The sequence below is a fragment of the Cordyceps javanica genome, chromosome 4, assembly GCF_051103115.1.
Source record: "Cordyceps javanica chromosome 4, complete sequence".
NCBI lineage: Eukaryota > Fungi > Ascomycota > Sordariomycetes > Hypocreales > Cordycipitaceae > Cordyceps > Cordyceps javanica.
This window is the reverse complement of record NC_139298.1, coordinates 1033670-1055715: the sequence shown is the minus strand read 5'-3', so window position 1 is coordinate 1055715 and position 22046 is coordinate 1033670. Positions and strand designations below refer to the sequence as shown.

Below are 22046 nucleotides of genomic sequence, written 5' to 3'. Positions count from 1 at the left end.
ACCACATGGCCATTGCCCATGGCTACCGTCTTGGACGCGGCGCGCCGACGACCAAAAACAACTCCCAGAATAACTCTCCTGCGCTCGCCCAGCTTCGGTCACCATCCGGCCTCCTCAGTATGGATCGAGGATCGCGGCGCGGTCCTTGTCTCAATGGCAGACATTCACCTGGGTCGGTTCGTCAAACACACCAACAAGCAATCAAGCTAGTTGTCGGTAGGGATGTAGTACTATTGTGCTCCTATGAAGAACACGTTGCACAAGATCCATGTCCTGCATCAGCAACGCTGCGTCGTCTTTGTTTTGATAGGCGACCTGCATGTTATCAGACCCGAATGTTTGCTTTATAGCTCTCGGCTACCTGCACAGTCTCGCTTCGCCTCCTTGCCGCATTCGATCAAGCCTGACAACCGTGTTCGCATGCTAGCACTAGCGTGAGGAAATAGGAGCTCAGGCTCTCCATGTGGTGATGCAGACAACAAGCCGGCAGATGGCAAATTTTGACAAATGTGTGTAGCACAGCCAATGCTGCAACCAATCCTCGGTGATCCCAGCTCGCTGGATGGCCAGATGTCTGAGAAGCATGCTCGCTGTCCGCCCAGCCCCAGTACTCCGCATTGCATGCAGATGTTGGTGCCTTACAAGTGTAAAAAGCGCCAGTGGCGGTGGAGGTGGTTGCCCTCGCTTTGCCCTAATACCTGTGGCAAAAGCGGTTTAGACCAGGAGACTTGGTTGGATATATGCAGCCTAGCAGCCAGGAGAAAAAAACTTATCGTGGTCTGCATACCCATGGCGGAACATCTTGCGCGTGTTCCGCGGTCTGGCTGGGGTGTCCCTCACTAGTAGGCAGGCCAGTTCAATCTATTTGCGAGATCTTCGCCACGAGCTGCCAAATTCTGCATGGATACAGGGGGTTTCGATTTGACCAAATGGCTCTCCATACTCTCACCCGAATTTGGCCGGAAGCTGACAGGATTTGTCGATGCGATGCTGGCTGTTTGCCGACCAGGTATCGAGGCCAAACGTCACATTTACGGTGGGCAGCTGCCAGCTGTCAGCCAGCTGTCAAGCTGCAAGTTAAAAGACATCTTGCTCCTCCAGACCCGACTTCTCTCCAACACAAAACTCAGGCCGATATATTTTACATGCCTAAGATGATAGCCCATACAGCCATCGACGGCATCCAGTATCGTCTAGACCTGGCTCTGCACACGCATTACTTCCATCCTGACCCATGATAGCCACCAACCAACGCTTGCAATTGCTTAATCCACCTTGCCGATTCTCCGAGAACCTGAACGGCTGACTCCGGGGCATTAGCCTGCCCTAGTTGTGCTCTAGTGGCCAGCTAAAACACATCCAAAATCTCTCTTTAGTGGATTCCAGGCCATAGTTGGGTTCCGTGGGAGAGGAGGAGTCCTCTGTGGGTTACTACACCTCTTTGCGCAGGCTGGCCGTCCGTCTACTAGAAGCACGGCGTGTGCACGGAATCCAGGTGTATGTAATGCGCACTACGCAAGGGCTGACTGATACTGAACAATTGCACATGCGTCGGCGGGCCACTCCACTGGTTGCGGCAAGATCCAAGCTAGGACGCTGGGCAGCCAAGCCATTGTTGACTCTTGTCTCCTCTGCTGCATCCCACCAGCCAAAGTTTCACTCGCTTCCATCACCGCTCTTTACGTAGGCAACCAACTTGTTCTTTTGTTTCGCAATCGAACGTATCATAGCCACATCTCGCCTAAGGATCAGCCTTGTTTCTTTTTGCTGCCTTGTCGCCTGCATAGCAGCCCCATCGACCCTGCGCCGCAGCTCTCCACGGCACCATTACTCCGAGCGAATTACGCAGAATTGTTCTGCCAAACGATCCCGAAATTGTTTCGCTCGTTGCTAATTCGCTCTGCCCCCCTTCCGTCGGGAGCGTGTACGGTACTACTCGGCGCCCCGTACCTGTCCACATAAGTAGCTCCGAGAGAGCCATGGCCGGTCCGAGGTTGTTTGGCCGCCCCGCGTGCCGCGAGCTTGTGTGGGCCGCATTACCGATGCTCACATCCAGACCAAGCTTACTCTGCGCCGCTAGACTGCGGGCATATACCACGCACTCTGCGCGGCCACGATCAGGCATATCGAATAGCCGAATTACAGCGCCGTTAGCTGAGACAATTGGGCGCGCACACCGACGAAACATGGCTTCCGCCACTATTTCCGTCCAAGCTATTAGTGAGCTGGAGCAATACACTGCCTGCGACGTCTCCGATGCGCTCCTCAAGCTCAAGGTGCCCGGCGCCGGCTTCATAGCCGACCTCAACCAATACAGCCCGCGTAACACTTCCGCTTCTAGCGGCAAGGAAGAAAAGGTCACAGTAGCGCCCGTGTCGACAGTCTTGTTCACGGCAAAGAACGAAGATGCCGCCACGGCCAGCACGCGGCCCGCGGCCAACTTCCCCAAAGACACGCACTGGGTCGACAATGCCGTCCCCGGGACGTTTGCCGTCATGCAGCAGGCCCCCGGACAGACCAACGCCATCTGCGGAGGCATCATGGCCCTTCGCATGAAAGTCCTAGGCGTCAAGGGCATTATTGTGGCGGGTCGCGTCCGAGACCTGGTTGAACTGCAAAGCACCGAGCTGCCTGTACGTCGAAAAACACCAAGGGCTCCGAGACCATCCAGGTCGCCATGCATGCAAGCTAACGGGTGAATAAATAGATCTGGGCTCTCGGCACGTCGACTGTCGGATCAGGCGGCAGCAGCACGCCCTGGGCGCGAGAGGTGCCGCTGACGATCAACGGCGTGCTCGTCACGCCTGGCGATCTCGCTGTCAACGACCCCGTCAACGGCGTCGTCGTCATCCCGCAGGACAAGGTGGCCCAGGTGCTGGAGCTGCTGCCGAAGCTTACCTCGGCTGATGACAAGGCCAAGGCCGACGTCGCCCTCGGCGTGTCCGTCAAGGAAGCCTTTCAACGCCACCGCGGATAGCTACACGTGTGAGCCCGGTTATGTATGACGAGAAGAGAAGTGTGTAGGATAGATAGGAGGAGCTTGGCAGAAAGTTTGAAGATTCATATTCGTCAATTCATTAACATGCTATAGTGTGACCAGTTCCAAAAAAACAAAATGCCCATGTGCTTGAGAAAGGAGAGTAGTGATGCCCGGTATGAAAATAACTCTGGGATCAAAAGATGAACAAGTAGAAAGAAAAAAGGGGAAAGAGAAAAGAAAAAATATACAGCCGAGGCGCATTTCATCCAGAGCAGTCCCAATGATCGAAACATCAACTCCTCCCACCTCGTATCGCTTCCCATGCAGATTGCTGAGCGGCACCATCCTTGTTTCATGCCCCCATCATCACAGGCCCAAGTCGAACCGGGGCATGTCCAGTTTCGGTGCCTCTTCCACCTTGTTGCCCGGCACGCCACCGGCCGTCTTGCGCGGCGAGGCGCCTCTGCTGGGGGGTTCTGGTGGCGGGGGCCCGAAGCGGACGTCGCGAACGTCCCAGCCGTCCTCGGCGGCGGCGGCTACCCAGGTGCGCAGCGCGGCGTGGACGCTCCCGTAAAACTTTTCTTTGCAGAGCCGCAGGCTGCCGCCCATGCAGCGCTCCCAGCCCGAGATGCGGAGCTGGGCGCGAAGCGCGTTGCGGGCGTCGCGGGTGGCTGAGCAGGCGACGATGGCGTTGACGAGGTCGAGGTGCGAGGCGAGGTAGTTGGTGGCATCCCACTCGACGCCGCCGACGTAGGGCGCGGCTGCCACGGGCGGCCGCTCGGCGGCAAAGTGGCGGTGCATGTAGGCGTACGGCGCCGCGGCGTCGCAGCCGCGAAAGGAGGCGTCATAGTCGTCGGCGTTGTCCTGGGGCGGCGCGCTGTCCTCGGGCAGGGCAATGGCGTTCATGTGGTGCAGGAAGATCCAGAACACCTCCTTGGTCACCGAGACGACCTCCTTGCACCAGACGCGGTAGGGCCGCTCCTGGTGTATGCCGAGCAGGAAGGCCGGCGGGCGGTCCTCCTCCTTGGGCTGCGGGTCACGCAGGTGCCCGAGGACGTTCTTGGCACGGATGATGCGCTCCGCGGGCGAGGCAGATGAAATGTACATGAGCAGCACGGAGGTGATGATGTTGCGCGTAGTGAACTCGCTGGGACCCTTTTTCTCAGGATCGAAAATCATGTGCAGAAGCTTGGGAAAGAGGTCGGCTTGCACGGTGTGAAGATACTCCATGCCGAGTGCCGTCGTGGACAGCGCTTTGAGGCACAGCAGGTTTTCGTGAAGCAGAGCGTCTTCGTGCTCCTCTCTGCGGCTAACTGTTAGACGAGTTCTGTGTACAAGGGTACCAACGTGATCACGTACCTCCATTCGACTTCCATGATGCGGTTCAAGAGACCGACAATCTCTTCTAGGCCGCCCTGGCGGATAAAATCCTCCGTCCAGGCTACCGTCTCATTTCGAAGCAGCAGGCGCAGCTTGTGCAGCTTTCCCACCTCGACCACCTCTGGTTTCTGGACCTTGCGAAGATATGCCACATAATCACTCGGCCCCTGTTGGAACTTGATCTTGGAAAGCATGCTGGAGCCGGCGCTTCCCGAGGACTCGGGGCGATCGCCGCCGACGCTGTCTGTTGATTTGCTGCGGAAATGACGCCCTAGAGACCCCTCCGGCTTTGGCTTCTTGGACGCGGATCGATCCCGCTTGCTTCGCGAGAACGTGAAGCTCCGGCCCCGGCTTCTACCGCGTGCCTGTTTACTGCTGGTCTCGTCCTCGCCCTCCGACGACTCGACGGTGCTGGCCGTGTTGGTGTCGCTGTCGCCCCTGGACAAGCTGCCCGTCTGGCCAGCCTTCATCTCGGCCCAGTCCTGTCGGATAAACTCCATCTTGATGGTGTCATTGAGGTTGCGCATCTTGTATCGCTGGTTCTGCGGGATGTTGCGGCGATCGAGCAGCGCCTCGAGATGCACCGCAATCTCGGCGGGATCCATGACCGGCTCGGCAGCAGCGACGGATCGGCCACGCGCATGGCCCTTGACGCCGGCGCTGCCAGGTGGACTGATACCAACCCCTCCTTGGGAAGCTGCTGCAGGTGCATTTTTGACAGGGGACTGAAGCACCGCGCCCTGGATCGACGGGTGGCACGACAGCGGCCTCGCCTTCTTCGCCTTGGCGTCGTTTGTGGATGTAAACTGCGCATAGATTGGTGGAGGCTCCAGCGCTGGCGATTCTGGGCTTTGGTTCTCCTTGTCGTTGGTAGAGGACGGCCGAGTTTGTTCGCCGCTGGGTCTCTGCAAGTTGATAAAGGACTTGGGCCGGGACAGCAGACCAGCGAGATTTGTGGAGGACTTTTTGGACTTTGGTGCTTTCGTGGGAGATGTTTCGCGTGAGGCTGCGGCCCGACCAGCGCCCCATCTATCGCTCATTGACTTGAGGCCTGGGAATGCAGACTTGGTCGGGGACTTGGACCGACCCCGGCCGTCGTCGTTTGCCTTTGCGGGTGATCGGGAGCCGTGCTCTTGTTGGTTGCCTTGAATCTCGCCGAGCGCGATGGGGGCAGCCTTGCCCAAGTTTCCAATCGGCATCTTTCTTCCGATCAAAGAGTCGTAATTCGTGATGTAGCTTTGTGGTGTTGGCTGTCCTGTAGCTACCGTGTTCGCCGCCGTTGATAGATGCTGTTTCTTCTGGGTTGTTCAAAACGACGGATAATCGTGATGACGCGTCAAGCGGAGCCGAAACTTGAAGACAACGGCTATTTATCCGCCGAGGGAGCACATAAGAAGAAACAACTTTAGTTGAGAGATGCTGCAGCGGGCAGAGACGCTCAATCTTTCGAACCTACCGAGCAAAGCCACAGAAGATGTATTCAACGGTGGAAGCCCATGAGAATAAAAGCGAAGCAGGACCACGACGAGTGGGAAGAATGATACATAAGAAAAACACAGGAAGAGAAAGGGGAAGAAAAGAGTTAAAAAATAAAGCCGTTTTGCTTGACCGCTGACAGGAGCACAGCCATCGGGCGGCGGGATGTACATCATACAATGCACCAAGATGCGAGCGTTGTTTATGGAGGGGCGTTGTCGTGACAACGCCCGCTTGGGTTCGTATGCGAGAACGGGAGCTGCAGGTTAGCTGAGTTGACGTGCAAGGGAATGTCAGAGACGCCGAACCACTGAATCAATGACTGGAAACCATGTCTTGCTGGATCTTGGATAATTAATTTGAGACGGTCAAGAATTTATAACATTTGTGGTGGTGAACAGAAAGGCCTCTTTTGTGGGATGGTTTGGTGTATTACAGGTCTCTTACAGCGCACGTCCTCAGTTGAGGAGCTATTTGGCTTTTGGGGTTGAACGTTTCAACTATATTCGATCGCGACCGTTCTTACTTATTTTGATTATATATTTGAATCGTATATTTGAATTATATGAATAGTTTTACTAGCAGTTTCTTGATAAATATTCTTGCAAGTATCTTTTTTTTTTTTCGTTCAGCTCGTCATCGCGCTACTGCGCTTAGACCGCTGTCGCAGCATGGAAGCAAGCTAGCGAGCTAGAGCCCAGACTGTGTCGGCCTCCCTCGCAACGCACCGGGGTCTTTTCAGCACTTTTGTACAGCAAAAAAAGCCGAGGGCTAATTTTTTCTTCATCTTAAAATGGTTCATCTAGAGGCCGACATCTCTTTGTCTCGGGGACATCAGACGGTCGGCGGGTCTCATCCGGCTCCAGAAACTGGGCTGCATTGCTGGCCAACCCGGTAGCCTCGGGGAGGGAGCACAATATTCTGTCCGAGGTCGCGTGTGAGGCATTGTTGTCAATCTCTCAAGACCCCAAACTCGATGGACCATATCATCTTTGACAGCAAAGACTGCATCAGCCCCAAGCAAGCATCGTCTTGGGGTACAGTTACGTAGTACAGCTCTGTACGTGGGCCTCCGTGTCCTGTTTTTTGTGCAAGTCTGTCCATCTCGTTTCCTCAGCGTCTACGCCCCTTCTTGAAGAAAAACATGGGGCAAAAGTGGAAAGACTGGGAACACGACTTTGGAGTAAGACTCTTGGACAATGGACCGCCTAATATTAAAAAAATGGCAAAGGGCGTCGATTTTGCCCCACGACATGACATGTCGGGTAAAGTTGGGGCAAGACGCCCGGAGGGGGGTTGGTTGGCTGTCCTGCTATGGCAGGCGATATTGGGTCATATATGTGATCGGTGCATACATAACATGCGCATACATGATGTGTTACATATGCGTACATGATGAGCATATGTTTGCTATATGTATATATAACATGTTGTATGTGATGTGTGTATGTGATGTGTGTATGTGATGTGTGTATGTGTGTTTGTTTGTGTCGCAGGTGAATGAAAGTACAAGGGAACCAGTCAGGTGTGGGCAAAAGGCTGCAAGGTGCAAAAAATCTCTTGTGCTCGTTACACTTTACAATACGAAACGGTAAGTGAAGAAAATGGAACAAGGTATGGGGCTGGCGCGTTTCGTCACCAACAGGGCGGCTCTCATCGATCCGTCCTAGCACACGCGGGAAGAGGATGAGATGGGTAAAGGGATCGTCGAGGGATAAAAGGTTGCGTAGAAACTCGGGTAAAGGCACAGAAACAAACCGGAAATGGGCCACACGACAGAGGGTCCGGCCATTAAATCGGCAATAGATGGCATAGTAGAAATCAAAACATCTACCGTAGCATCTCCCGAGACGGAGCCAGCCCCGCCCAGCGACCGGGACGGGCGACCCCACTAACAAAGTCATTTTTCGGCGGTCCGACTGCGCAAGATGGAGGGAGGGGTAGCTCTCTTCCCGATTGATTGCCTTGAAAGGAAGAGCGAGGTCGCCTGAGGAGGGTAGTCGAAGGGAAGACGAGAGCAGACAGAGAAGAGGGTGGCTTCGACATCAATTGAGCGGCGCAGAAGCTCCTACATTTTGTCTCTTCTAAACCATTGTCACCATCGACCTCTTGCGGGACAAACACGGAAAACCACACACACAGACATACACACATACACACCCCGCCATGCCGATTCACCACCTCATGGTCGGCACATGGACGCCGCCCGGCGCCATCTTCACCTTTGCCTTTGACGACGAGGCCCTCACACTCGAGCTCGTCAAGCGCACCGCGATCCCCGAGGACGAGCCGATTTCATGGATGACCTTTAACGTGCGACACCTCTTTCACAAGCTCCTCCTACTTGCTGCCCCCCCTCCCCAAATCCGCGGGAGGCCTTGTGTGTAGCCGTTGGCTAACTAGACCCCATGCTCTTCGTTGATAGCACGACAAGACGGTCATCTACGGCGCCGCTATGAAGAAGTGGTCGTCGTTTGCCGTCGAGAATCCCACAACCATTACGCATCAAGCCTCCCACCCAATGCTTCATGACCGTACGTACGAGTGACAAACCGCACACATCCCCCCCCCCCCTCTTCCTCCCTTTTTCTTTTTTTAACCACCCCTGACCAACAAAAAAAAAACACCAACAGCCGCCGCCGCCTCCCTAGAGAGCAACACACGTGCCATCTTCCTCCTCGCCGCGCGGCGGCCGCCCCACGCGGTGTACTGCAACCCTTTTTACCGGCACGCCGGGCACGGGAGCGTCTTTGCCGCGGACTCGACCACGGGAGCGCTCGTCGGGCCGGCCGCCGCCCAGCACTACCCGTACCAGCCCGACAGCGGCGTCCACGGCATGGTCTTTAGCCCCGCCCGCGGCAGCGACGACGACGACGACGACGACGACGACGACGACGACGGAGAGCGCTTCCTGTACTCGGCCGACCTCTCGGCCAACAAGCTGTGGGTGCACTGGCGACCGGACCCGACCCGGCCCGAGGTCGAGCTCGTCGGCGGCGTGGACGCGCCGGACGCGCGCGACCACCCGCGCTGGGTGGCGATGCACCCTTCGGGCGCGCACCTGTACGCGCTCATGGAAAAGGGCAACCGCATCTGCGAGTACGCCGTCGACAACAACGGCCGCGACAACGGCACGGGCACGGGCATGATCACGTACACGGGCCGCCACTTCCCCCTCATCCCGCCCGGCATCCCCGAGCGCGACCGGTGGACCATGTACCGCGGCGACGTGTGCGCCGTGTCGAGCTCCGGCCGGTACCTGTTTGCGAGCACCCGCGCCAACAGCGCCGACAAGACGGGCTACCTGACGGCCCTCGAGCTCGCCGAGGCCGACGGCCGCGTCGAGCGCCAGATCCTGCTCCGCCCGACGCCCACCAGCGGCGGCCACAGCAACGCCGTCGCGCCCTCGGACTGGTCCGACGAGTGGCTCGCCCTCACCGACGACGAGCAGGGCTGGCTCGAGGTGTACCGGTGGCAGGACGAGAGCCTGACGCGCGTGGCGCGTGTCCGCGTGCCGGAGCCCGGGTTCGGCATGAACGCCATCTGGTACGACTAATGTCTGCCCCCGTTCCGTGATTTTTTTTTTGCAACCCATCTTTCTTTTTCTTTTTGTTTGGGTTCTTGGGACCATTGGATGCTTGCGGCAAGGGTTCGCAGTGTAAGAGCTTATAAGAGATTACCGAGTAGAAAAAAAAAAACTAAAGTTGCGCCTTTTGAAAATAAAGACTCGATAAGGCTACAATATATAACGAGTATTAAAGACCGAAAAAGAAAAGCAAAAAAAAAAAAAAACGCCAATTAATTGCAATATAACCAAGCCCTTCGATAGTCATATTTTCAACTGTAAACCAGGCGACGAGCGCAGGAGGTCCAGCGCCGGCTGCGTGCGACTCGCCCACCGAACCGCACGTTGAACAGGGTGTTTCCAACTGCGAATTGTAACCCAAAAAAAGAAACTGATAAAACCCAGAGTGACCCCCCTTCCCCCCAATTGAGCGAATTCACCGTTACTTGATCAAGAGAAACGACCAGTCCATTATTTCTTCTTGCCCTTTTTGCTCTTTTTACTTTTCGCGTTGCCATTCGCCCCACCGTACGGTTTTATCGTTTCGACGTCATTGGCGTCTGAACTCGGCAGCAGCGGCGTCGTCTCGTCGTCGGTCCGCTGCGGCTCGGGGACGGAGGCGGCCGGCAGCGGCTCAAAGTGGTGGTCCAGGTCCGCGTGTAGCGCCGAAACGACGCTTTGCGTCGAGGGCGACCTGCCGCCGTTGACAAGCGCGCCGCCGTCGGCCTTGAGAGTACTGACGCGCTGCGGGGTGAGGCCTTGCTTGATCTTGAAGACGTTGCGGGTGTTGCTGCGCGGGTGGGCGGCGCGGTTAGCCGGGCCGAGGCGCAGCTGCGACGACTTCATCTCCTTGAGAGACGTCTTGATGGCAATGGGGGCCTCCGGGCGGCCGTCGGGGCCCACGGAGCCGCGGCGCTTCATCAGCACGGCTACCTTGGGGCTGTAGCGCCCGTCGCCGCCGTCGCTGAGGGCGCCAAGAGAGCCGACCTTGAGCGTAGAACCGTCGGCCGCGTCATCGGATCCTACCAGGGTGGTGTTGTCGGACGTCTTCTTGGCGGCGATTGCGGTGCCGGCATGGCCTGCGGCGGCCGCGGCGTCGACATGGCCACAGCGGGCGCGGGGCGCGGGTGTGAGGCGCCGAATTGCCTTGTGAACGTCAATGTACACGTCGGATTCGTCGACGATTTCCCTGCGGTCGTTAGCAAAGGACACGAGCTCCAGGTGGCTCTTAATCAGGAGCGCTTACTCTCCAATAAGCTCCTCAATGACATCCTCGAGTGTGACAACACCGATTGCGCCGTGGTCAGAACCAGGGTTTTCAGAGACCAGGACGAGATGGGATTTGCCCTCCTGGAAGAAGTTGATAATGTCGAGGCAGCTCGTTTCAGGGCGGGTTTCGACAATGGCACCAAGAGGCACATCGCGCACTGGTATTCTGTCTTCGGGGTCGTAGGTGATAAGGGTCTTGACGAGAAGCATGCCGACAAAGTCGGTGGGCTGGCCGGAGCGGTAAATCGGAATGCGCGAGTAGCCCGAGGACAGGATGTTGTCCATGGTCTTTTCATCAAGAATGTGATCTTCTGATAAGGTGAAGACGTCCTCCATGGGGGTCATGACCTCGGAGACGGGCTTGTCCTTGAGGTCAAGGACGGCGGTGATGATTGTGACTTCGTCCTGGTTCAAGCGCTCAGAGAGGTCGCCAAGCGACTTGTGCAGGGTGACGAGGGTTTTGAGTCCGCTCTTCTTGTAGACGGTGCCGTGGTGCTCGCCGAGGATCCAGTCGAGAAGCTTGGCCGTGGGCCAAGCCACGGGGCTGAGAAAGTACATGAGGGCGATGACGGGTTTCGACATGTAGCCGCCAATGGGCAGGCCGTATCGGACGCAGATGGATTGAGGGACGATTTCGCCAAAGATGACTGGCGCGTGACATGTTAGCTAGCTTCCAGGTTTAGGCGATGAGCAAGGGGAGGGCAGAAGCGGTACCGATGAGGACTGTACTACCGACAACGGCGGCAACGCCACCGCCGAGGGTACGATCGAGGACAACGGGAAGCGACTCGTTGACAATGACATTGGCGAGAAGCAGGGTGACGAGGACCCAATGCTTGCCCTTGTTGAGGAGGGCAAGGACGCGCTTGGCATTTTTATGTTGGGGTTCTTCGGGATCGCCTGCGAGGACTTGGAGATAGATGCTGTCCTGGCCCATCAAGCTGTTAAGGATGATTAGTTGATATCTGTGGCCGTAGCAGAAGCAATGGATAGCTAAGGTCCGTGACGAGGGATGTGACGTACGCAATGGTCAGACCAGCAAAGGCACCGCCAAGAAGAACCAGGGCCATGGAGGCGACGCAGAGAACCCAGAGAGGGGTGCCAGCCGCCTCGTCGTCGTTGTCGTGGTGCGACTGTTGCAGAGGCGCGGCTGCAACAGAGGAGAGACCCAAACCGACGACCCGCGCCATGCCGAGGACGGCAGGGCGCAGGCTCGCGATGCCACCAGCTGAGGCGGTGCTGCGCATGTTTCGAGACTGTAGAGCAGTCGAGGTATCGCTCGAGGTTCGAGGAGCTGCCGAGGCCGAGAGGCAATTGGTGGCGTCCAACGGTCTGGTTTTATCGGTGGTTGGTAGAGGTACGAGAGCACAAAAAAAAGGTCCTTCGTTGAGCAGTGGCCGGGGGGTTCGGTTCGTTGGTGGCGCTACCTCAAATAAGCTGACAAGGATGACCAAGGCCGGCTCGGGAATGACGTGCCTCAGCAAACGGAGGGGGGGGGGGGGGGGAGATGGTGTCGTAATTTCGATGGATGGCAACGACGCAGTAGGATGTTTGAAAAAAAAAAGAAAAAGATGAAGAAAGAAAAAAGGCAAGAGATGAGATGAGGTTATGACGATGGCTATTTTTTTTTTCCTTTTTTCAATATCCCGTAGCCAACCAAGGCGAGAGTTTGTAATGCACCAGCTGTACGACTCGGTCGAGGCGGGCCGTCGAGGTAAGGAGAAAAAAAAAAAGAAATGGGCCGGAAGCGTCCAAGGATTGGATGGACGGTTAGTGAGGCTCTAGTAGTGGAGGGGTTTGACAACAGCACGCCACGCAGCAGGTCCAAGAAACGGGTAGAGAACAAGGGGAAATTAGACGTAGAAAAAAAAGAAGAATAAACTATTTGTGAAGCCGCTGGATTGACTAGACGGCATCAAGCTAGGTAGGTAGGTAATGAGTAGAGTAAATATCGCATAGCAGCCAACTACAGAATACAGAGACGAGGCTAGAGGCCGAGAACTACTCGTCATAGCCCACAGAGCCCACTAATCTGTACTTGTAGCGGCGCTACCAGGCGCTGGACGGGCCCGATTACCGGATGCAAGGTCAGGGTCGCCCCACCAAAAGGGCTTTTGGAGATCAGTGCCGTACCTAGAGTGGCTTATAAGAATGCCGCTGGTGAAAGGGACAAAGAAGCAGAGGAAGAAGGAAAAGGGCCCTGATGGTTTGATTCCAGGGCGGGGGCCAGCGTGCGGTGCGTATGATAAGAGTACGGCTGCACGGGTATGAATGATGGTATGCAGGCAGCATCTCTTTATTCATGGCTGCCAAGTTGGCCGAAAGGTACTTGGCGAGTACGGAAATGGAGCCCGTTGGTGACGTAGCAAAACTGCCAACTACCTACTTACCAAGCTGGCACGATGCTGGTGACTCGCTAGTATGGTTGCGGTGAGCAAGGAAGCCTTGAGCATTCGGAATAAAATAATCTGTACTCTGTACTTGCTCGGGTCTCTCGGGTATCTTTTGTGCCAGTAGGTAGCCAAGTACGGATAGTATTCAGCAAAAGCCGGGTCAACATGTCCCGTCCACCGCTTGGCTGCCCACCAGGGTACCCGCAGTGGACGACAAGTAACTCAAGGCCAGGTCACCCGCAGGAACCGTACATTGTAGCTTGAAAAGTACCTGGAAATCACCGTCGGTACATTCCGCTCTACTTGGTACTCATCTCGCGTGCTTCCTCCCAAGTCACCTACCTAATACGTACTGGTACAGTGGGCTTTCCCGCACATCATCTGCCCGAGTACCTACCAGTAGGTATAAAGCTACCCTTGTAATCATCAACTATACCTAGGTAGGTGCTATAGGTGCCTTGGCAGCTAGGGTAGTGACAGCGCCCTACGTACCAGTTGCCAGTTACACCCACTGTAAGTAGACCCTGGACACTAACCAGTATTGGCGTCTCGCGACCAACACCTCATTCGACGACTTTCCGTGCCTCTTCTGCCACGCTCAATAGATGTTCATGATTATCGTGTGGTTCAATATTCACACCAGAATCCATTCCCAGGATCAATAGCTTTATGTGCTCTTTGTATTCTTTCCTCCCTTCGCATTTCCAATGCCTCGACCAACCTGCAGCGCTGCCTCTCCGTGCCTACCTAGACATCATACATGACCAGGTATAAGAGTAGAACGAGGCGTCTGCATCATCACCACGCATCACCGCATCACCGCTTCACCGCAATGCATCTCGCCCATATGCATGCAGTAGCGGACATGGCAACACAGGAGGGAGGAGCAAAGAGGCTTGCCGTCACCCCACCCTGCTCTGTCGCACCCAAGCTTGGCTGTCTCCCGCGACATTCTGACTCGTTCGTGCCATGTTGCCAACGGCATGCACACTAATTAGTTACCGGGTACCAATATTTAGTCGCTGCTACAATACTACTTACCTGCCACAGCTAATAAACTATACGACATACCGTCTTACTCATCATCTTGGCAAACCTTGCTTGTCCCCAAATGCTCGCCTCACCCAACGCACGTCCTCACGATCCACCCCGCCACTAACGTGCCCTCCCTTCCCCTCCCCAGCTTTTTTTTTATAAAGTTTAGGCTTGCTGCGAAGCATCTAGAATTATTGATGCTTGGCTTACACAAGTCCCCTTTTAATCTTTGTATATCCCGGTCAGCTTCTTTAACCCCCGATGCGTTCCCGACATGTCGCGTTCCTATAAGCCTCGGCCCAAGTCGTGTCTCACTATCCCCCCGCATACATTCGTCGTCGACTTGCTCGTCACTGCATGCTTGTCCGTGCCTTATGCAATGCACCCAGAGCTACGCCATACTGCCCTCGACTGCGACGTGAGCTTATTTCAGCTTGTACCGGGCCAGCCACCGGCGCTTCGACGACCTTGCCCTCCCATAGCCACATTCTTCGCTACCACCAAGATTGCGTGAGTTCCGACGGCGCGTATCTAACCCCATACTAGGCAGAACAATAGAAAAATTAGCAGACAAAAAAAAAACCAAATAAGTAAAAAGAAAGACTCTACAGCTACGTGCTGCCAGTGGGATGAAAACCCATCCACACACTCAGACCTTGTGACATCTGGGTAAGTAGCAAGTCTACTTGTAGCCTCCTTTGGCCGCCGCTAAGCGCCAAGTTGTCGAGGCCGACAGAATCTGCATCACTCATCCATGCGATTTTCGAAACTCATGTTCATTCAATTTTTGAAAGATCTGACCAAAATCAACGACAAACTAATAGCTCTGGTAAAAGAAATCGCACAGCTGGCAATCTGAGGGCCCTTGCCCGCTACCCATCCATCGGTAACCTCGTCTAAGCGCAGCCACTGTACCGTTCGATGGCTTCTCGAATGGCCGGTGCATCGTTCGCCTTTTTGACCACGGCCTCCAGCTGCTCGGCAAGTGCTGCGATCTGCTCCCCTTCCATATTCTTCCACTTCTCGTATAGGTCCGGGCGAGGAATGCGCTTGATGGCGTGTCCCGCGCCTGCGGCAACGACGGCCTTGTCCTCCGCTTCCCACCGAGCTTTCACCTCCTGGATGTCTTTCAGGCGCTGCTCGTTCACCGGCCGATGAGGTTCCAAGTCGTGATACTTCTCGTAGTACTCGAGTACTGCATCGAGAGCAATGCTCTCAGCACCCTGTCCCGCCGCCTCCTTGCGAATGTTTCGCCTTTCCAGCAAAGACCACGCGACATCTCTCATCTTCTTGAACTCTACCACCATCGGATGACACTGTTCGAGCCCCTTGAATTTGGAGACTTTGATGCCGATGAAAGCCAAGGAATGGGCCATTGCGAGCCACAGGTACGCGTCGTAGGGCTTTTTCTCCGGGTCGAGATACAAGCTCAGTTGGGCCTCAAAGTCGGCTTTCAGATATCCGGCCATGAGTTCCAGGTCTTGATCGACCTCTATGTTGACTGAAGACATGTCGATGGTTGGGCGCTTGGAGAGCTTGGTGTTTTGATATTTGTAGAGTAGAGTGTGAGGTTTGCGAATGTCGTAAAGACCAGCTTCTTCCAATATGTGACCGCGAGCCTCTTTATATATCTCTTCTCTCCCATACAAATCTTGGAGTCAGCCATTCTCGGTGTCACTCAACGATATTCCTGCTTCAATTGCCATCGTCAGCTGGATCCTGCCTGGACTCTGGCATCACTCTGCATGAACGGCTGAGAACCTGGTCTTTGCCACCTACGCAAGACTTTTCTTGGAGACTCACGATGAAATTAAGGGAGCTCTTCGTCACAAAGAAAGAGTTTTTTTTCTCTCCTTCTTCTCTTGTGGCAGTCGTCAGGCAGCCTGTACCATATGACACGGCCCCCAAAAGTGGCAGGCCTCAATCGGGCTTCAGTTTCGGGACGTGCGCGGAGTATACAGACACAGAATTCAGTGAACTGATGTGGTAATTTGTACTGCGCTTCCGTGGCAAGTTTGACTGGATGCACCGATGCACAAGCAGAACAGGTCGTCCTGTAAGAGGCACATTGCAGTCATCGTCGTCGCAGCATCGTGAGCCAAGACTCTGAGTGACGACGAAATGTTTGCGATTATGCGCATGCAAGCATGAGTCAGGATGAGAGGCGCAGAATCTACTTGAGAAAAAAAAAGGACAAAAGTGCACCACGAGATTGAGCTACACGCACATCTATACGCATTTTAGGCAACGCTGGGGTGCTGGAAAGCCAGCCGATCGAGCTATGGTGACGTGGTCTTCAATCATCGAGCGGCCTCATACAACTCCTTGTACGGCTTGTCGGGCACTTTCTACAACCTCCTTGCTCATATGTGCGGCGCTGGCGACGAAAGTCGGGCTAGACACACATATATGGGAAGCTCAGGGTCTCTCGATCCCAGTCAACTGCGCTCACGGACCAAGGCCTGAGCCACGTAGACACAATACGGAGACGTGATCTAGTCTGATACATCATGAAGAGGTTTTTGTTTCGACTTGGTGACCGTGTTCAGTGTTTTTGAGCGGGGTGCTCGACTGGACTGTTCCTTGGGAATGGCAAGCTTGCCAAGGCTGATAGCATTCTCCTTTGAAATACACTGGCAGAGAAATTCTGATGGATGATGTGAAAATATCGGGTCATTCACGCAATGAACAATAGATGAGCTCTCTTCGTGCTCTGAGCAGAGCCAGCACTTATTTTCGACTAGATAGAAATCAATGCTCGTCTCATCTGCCACTGGCGAAAAATCCTCCGACGAATTCCGGAGGATTCAAACATCCCCATGAAGCCTCGAGAATGCCGTATATAGTATGAAATGATGCCAAAATAACACTACTACGTTTATCGCCGGCTACTTCTCGCCTGGAAAGTCTTCCTCTCCCACACCCCGGTCAGCTACAGTCTCTCTGCAGGCATGCTCAACCTCGTCGTAGCTCATAGTGCCATGCTGGGTCGATATCTCGGAATCGTCGTGTGCTGCGCCACTATTCGAATGCGACCCTTGCATGGAAGAAACTCCTCCTTGTTCGGCCCGACGCGGGTAGTGACCTTTGGCAACGAATTTCAGCGCTTGATCAAGCAAGGTTGGGCCGCCAAAAGTTTGGCTTCGTCGAGCATATACATACCACGTCGATCTCGGCCCGCTCCAGGCTCCTTGAACATTGCAGCCCTTGGATCGCCCTCGAGCCTGATATTTGCAAGTTTCCTCTCAACAATGTCCAGACGAGGGCCTATTATTCGATGCAAAGTCTCGTTTATCTCGGCGATTGTCAGCACGCGGGCCGGTTTCCGTCTACGTCGCTTCTCGGGGCGGCGCCGTCTGCGGATTTGGGGTTTATGAACCTTGTACGGCTCATCAATCTTGGGGTCCTTGCCGTCTGGAGGGTTCTGGGATCGACTCTCGTTGTTTCGCTGGTCGGCAGCTTTGCGTGCCGCACACCTTTTTCGGAATACCTCGTAGAAATTGGCCATATAATCCTTGTCTGCCGTCGTGGGAGACATCTTGAGTGGCGTTGGTCTTTTTTTTTGACGTTCAAAGTCTTGGTGGGAAACCTTTTGTTGCAGACATCAGCTTCCTTTTTATAAGGCTGAATGAACTTGGTCTTCAAGCCTGAGTCACTACTCTCGGGTCTGGCGCTTGGGCACCCGCAATTACAAGGTGCAAACCGATGTTTGCTACCTGTTACGTATAGATTTGGGTTACCGCAACAGTGGTGAGGGGTGTGAGCTAGCAGGCCATGAACGGACCAGAGGATTGTTTGAAATTGAAACCGGTTCATCGGTGTAACTGACTATTTTTAGTCCATAGATTTTTCAACATCTTTGTCCTGGTTTCTTGATTGCGGAACACCTTTCAAGTGTGTAATAGCGTTCGATATATCGTACGTCTCCTTCTTTCGTGGGCTGTCACACTGATTCGGAATATGAGTGCTCTTTGTATCACATAAAGACCCTCAGTTGTGTAGCATTTGAAGACCATCAGACTGCTGTCCACCCGGTGGCAAAGAAAGTGCTTGTGTTTCTGTTCGTGGCTTGGTATTAGCTTACGCGTTGGAAAGAGAACACAAAGTAATAAGACTCGTCAGTGTAACTACATTGAAAAAAAGTGTGTCTCTAGTGGCGTCGAAGGGGAAATGGTATTACCTTACACGGAATCTGATGCTTGAACTTGGGATATAGCTGTTATTCTATAAACCATAGCTTACTAACACCAGCATGAAAGCCTGATAAAGGGGGAAGACTCATCACTCACAACCATCTCGAAAAGAAGCATCATACAAGTTTCAAATGAAAATCATCAACAGCCTACCCGACACTTCTCGTGGTATGGGGAAATAGGCTTCCGGTTTTCACCTTTTTTTTTTTTGAATCGGACAACTGTCGCAAGTTCTCTTCCTCTTTTAGAAGTTTTAATGGTATTTTATGCTTTCAATGACCGCTCCATTCACAGGAGAATTTGATTCTTGGGACGGGGAAGTAGCATCTCCCAGAGGCGCGCTCTACTTCTCTACTGTCCTTTGGCCAGGCCCTCATCCATAAGATCCAGGACTTGATCGGTCCAATCTTCTACATTGCTGATTGAATCATCTTTGCCTGCTTTGTTAGCCCTGTTTTCCTGGCCTTGACTACTGGGCTGATTTCTGCGGGATGTTGGGATTCGGGCTCCGACATGATGGACTTTTGGTGTGCAGGCTGATGTATGGGGCTCTTTAAAAAAAACGTTCTGGGCAATAGGTCAAACTGAATCAAATACAATAGGCACATTGTGAGATGACACGAAGTGGACGGTGATTGATTAGGCACACAGCATTGTTGTGCTACCTGGATGAGCGATGTTGAGCAGGAGTTCTCCTTGGCTTTTAACAACATCACACAAGTGGATACCACATCATGCAAAACTGCTTTGACTTTCCTTTATCTAATTTTCCGTTGTCTGGTTGAAATTACTCGCCCCAGTTCACCCCTTTGTTGTGTGCTCTGTGAGTTGTACAACGGACATATCGGGATAGAGTGGATTGCGGAGATGAATGTGCACCTGATCAGCTGCGAGACTGAGCGACGTTGCGTTATGGTGATTAACTCAGTCTTGCAGCGACGGAGAAGGAGCGTAAAGGAGATGAAGCTGGACATGATGGTGGCAAGCGGAGCTTATCAAGACTCAGGCGACCAGCACCCCCAGCGAAGTCAGTCTACTAACGTCACGCCAAAAAAAGCAAGTCAATATCCGATCGTACCCAATTCTGCGATTCTCAGGGCCACCGAAGAAAAGCCAGCCATCGAATCAGCTGCTATGGCAGAGGAGCCCTTTCTGCTCCGCCGAAAAGGCCGTCATGGCTGCCCCCAGCGCGCAAGAGCCGATGCCTACCACGTGAAGTAATCGCTGCCATCTAAGGAAAACTACTGAGAAAACTCCTGAGCCACGTCTCTGCTCGCCAGACTCGCTCGCGATGCTCCCGCTCCATTGTACAGGCTAGCAGTACTACTGATGCAGTCTTGCCTGAGCACTCAAAATCGTGCTCGCCAAAGTACTAGCGCTGTCCGACGCATCACTGGAGACTGCGACATGTCGCGGACCGGAGCAAAAGCCCGCTGGATACAACGCGCCGACAGCATTGTCAACCCTGGCAACCTGGAAAGCACGTCCGTCGTCAAGTGGGAGCGAAGCCGACCCAGCGGGGTGGCCACAAATCGCGATCCCCTGCGTCGCGAGGCAGAAAGGTGGCGCGCCGGGAGGACGCCGCGCGGGCCATGAAATACCGTTTGACCCGTCCACCCGTAGTGCCGCGGATGATGAGCTCTCGCCGCGGAGCAAGTGCTGGGAGGAGACGAATCGCGGCGACCAGTACTGTGGCTCTGGGATTCGTGATTGCACCACCACCGACCGACTGAAGCGGGCGTCCCGGCTGTTACCGACCAGGCAGTGAATATGCCTCGATCTACATCGCCGGGCCATCGGACGTGGAGCCGGCATGCGCATATTTTGGCCAGGGATCAATCGACCCGAGCGTTGCGTTTTGCTTGTTTTGCGTTGCTTCAGCTGGGGTGCTGTATGCTTGTCTTGACGATCCACGCCTCGACGAGCCGTGTCTCGATGTGCCAAGTCATAATGTGTAGTCTCTGACTACACTGTGAGACCAAGTGCCATCACAAGAAATTGTAAGTCAAGAGGCGACATGATGAAATAATATCTCTCATAGAATAGATAGACTATATATTGATTGGTAGGCCCCCCTCAAAATCGGCATTCTTGTCTTCAATATTCCAACATTCTAGGACGAATATCTGCACTCAACAAGATCCATTCTACTATACCGAATCCACTTCAAGATGAAGACTGCCGAATTTTTTCTCGCTGCCTGTCTCTCCGCTAAAGCTATTGCCGCTCCAGCTGTAGAAGAGCAGCAGCCGGGTGTTTATTTCTGCGACCAGACTTACTTTGGACCTCCATGTATCACCGTTCCAGCACCTATCAGTCAATGCGGTATGTTGATGCCGTGTGGCCAGAGCCAGCTGAACTCGTCACCTGTCCCTAACATCTATGAAGTCGATCTACCCTCAGGTGTGCGTGACAAAGTATCCTCCCTTCAACCAGATGAGGCGGTTGGAAGTTGCCGCTTCTACAAGTGAGTCCATCCCCAACACAACTGAACAAGCGGACTTGGCATATGCTAATAATTTATTTGTAGGGAAGGACGCTGCTTCGGCGAGGCAATAGATTTTAGGTACCCTGGTTATGCCAATCTACCAGACTTGCCCGGCCGCTGGAATGATAATATTGAATCTTTCCGGTGTTTTGGAAATTAAGGACTAGTCTCTCGGAGGTACTCCAGAGTATGGCTGTCACGATTCAATTCGAGCCTGTTCACAGTTGTAAAGGGCCGGCCTGATTGATAGAGCGCGGAGTTTTCAACAAAGCTTTGTAACTATAGCCCTTGCGTATCAGAAAATTTCTTGAACAGCTCCACCAACAACTCTCCTGAATTCAATCGTATCCTATCTTGTTGCTCCATCTTGTGCCAGATGATGGCGAATGCACACTCTCGGTTCCATACTGGGTTGCTGTCTGACCTTTGCACAGCTCATTTCAGAATGCAACGACAGTAGAGCCATTCTCCTTTGGACAAACTGCATGGACAGCCGTCTTCGAGATGTCTCTAAAGGTTTCTTGGGTGGTCAAAAAGGGTTTACTAGCGGTACGTGCTTTAGATAAAGTCTGCTCGGTGGCATTCGATAGCACTTACACCATGACCCTGGCAGAGTCAGAGTAAGCGACCGCTAAAAAAGGTGAGTCGCCAATACATAGAGACCAACAAAGAGACATTTGGAACACCTGCATGTAGCAAATTACAGAAAACATACCAGGATATGAAAGGGGTCAAAATCACAGGAGAAACAAAGCGGCTCAAGGTACCGTGATATGGGTCCTCATTGTAACTACAGACAGGAGCTCACTACGGCCATCTCGTTGGGCGACGACTTCCGGGTCTGATGGAAGATGTGGGCGTTGTTGTAGCCACAGGTTTTTCGGCATGAACAAGATAAACATGAGCAGCGAAGGGCTCCTACGGAGAAGCTTTTCTCCCCTAGTAATCAGTAGTCTTTCATTACAGCGCTTCCAAGATATCCTTGCGACCTCTAAGCTACTGTATATCTACTTTTTTACAGTCTTTCCTTCACCTTTGTGCCAGCGGCGTTATTTAACAGCCTATGAGTGTATTGACTTCATTATGACAGCGTAGCAATAAGAGAACGTAATGAATGCGATAAGAACTCTTCACAGCTGTAGGGATTAATATTTAATCGAGGGAGATGAATCTGGGAGAGAAATACAATCCATCATCTTCGTATTGGTCGGAATGAGTGAGCCTAGAGAGCAGCGTTTCCAGTCAGGCATCTATCTATTCGGGTAGC

At 53.8% G+C, this 22046-nt stretch overlaps 5 protein-coding genes across 5 annotated transcripts; 2 read left to right on the top strand and 3 right to left on the bottom strand.

Annotated features, from left to right (window-relative positions):
- Positions 1–2186: 2186 nt before the first annotated feature.
- Positions 2187–2977, top strand: V2A60_006205 (ribonuclease E inhibitor RraA/Dimethylmenaquinone methyltransferase; the record flags this gene model as incomplete). The annotated part of the gene is made up of 2 exons (XM_083257502.1): positions 2187–2633; positions 2708–2977. The coding sequence occupies 2 exons, from the start codon at positions 2187–2189 to the stop codon at positions 2975–2977; spliced, it is 717 nt and encodes a 238-aa protein (XP_083113628.1).
- Positions 2978–3346: 369 nt separating this feature from the next.
- V2A60_006204 (armadillo-type protein) lies at positions 3347–5559 on the bottom strand (the record flags this gene model as incomplete). Its single annotated transcript, XM_083257501.1, has 2 exons — positions 3347–4283; positions 4340–5559. The coding sequence occupies 2 exons, from the start codon at positions 5557–5559 to the stop codon at positions 3347–3349; spliced, it is 2157 nt and encodes a 718-aa protein (XP_083113627.1).
- Positions 5560–8002: 2443 nt separating this feature from the next.
- On the top strand, positions 8003–9392 carry V2A60_006203 (carboxy-cis,cis-muconate cyclase; the record flags this gene model as incomplete). The annotated part of the gene is made up of 3 exons (XM_083257500.1): positions 8003–8149; positions 8262–8370; positions 8470–9392. 3 exons carry the CDS (start codon positions 8003–8005, stop codon positions 9390–9392), a joined length of 1179 nt encoding a protein of 392 aa, XP_083113626.1.
- Positions 9393–9872: 480 nt separating this feature from the next.
- On the bottom strand, positions 9873–11917 carry V2A60_006202 (uncharacterized protein; the record flags this gene model as incomplete). The annotated part of the gene is made up of 4 exons (XM_083257499.1): positions 9873–10590; positions 10648–11317; positions 11385–11611; positions 11694–11917. The coding sequence occupies 4 exons, from the start codon at positions 11915–11917 to the stop codon at positions 9873–9875; spliced, it is 1839 nt and encodes a 612-aa protein (XP_083113625.1).
- A 3077-nt stretch (positions 11918–14994) lies between these two features.
- Positions 14995–17636, bottom strand: V2A60_006201 (uncharacterized protein; the record flags this gene model as incomplete). The annotated part of the gene is made up of 2 exons (XM_083257498.1): positions 14995–15749; positions 17261–17636. The coding sequence occupies 2 exons, from the start codon at positions 17634–17636 to the stop codon at positions 14995–14997; spliced, it is 1131 nt and encodes a 376-aa protein (XP_083113624.1).
- Between the last annotated feature and the right edge of the window lie 4410 nt (positions 17637–22046).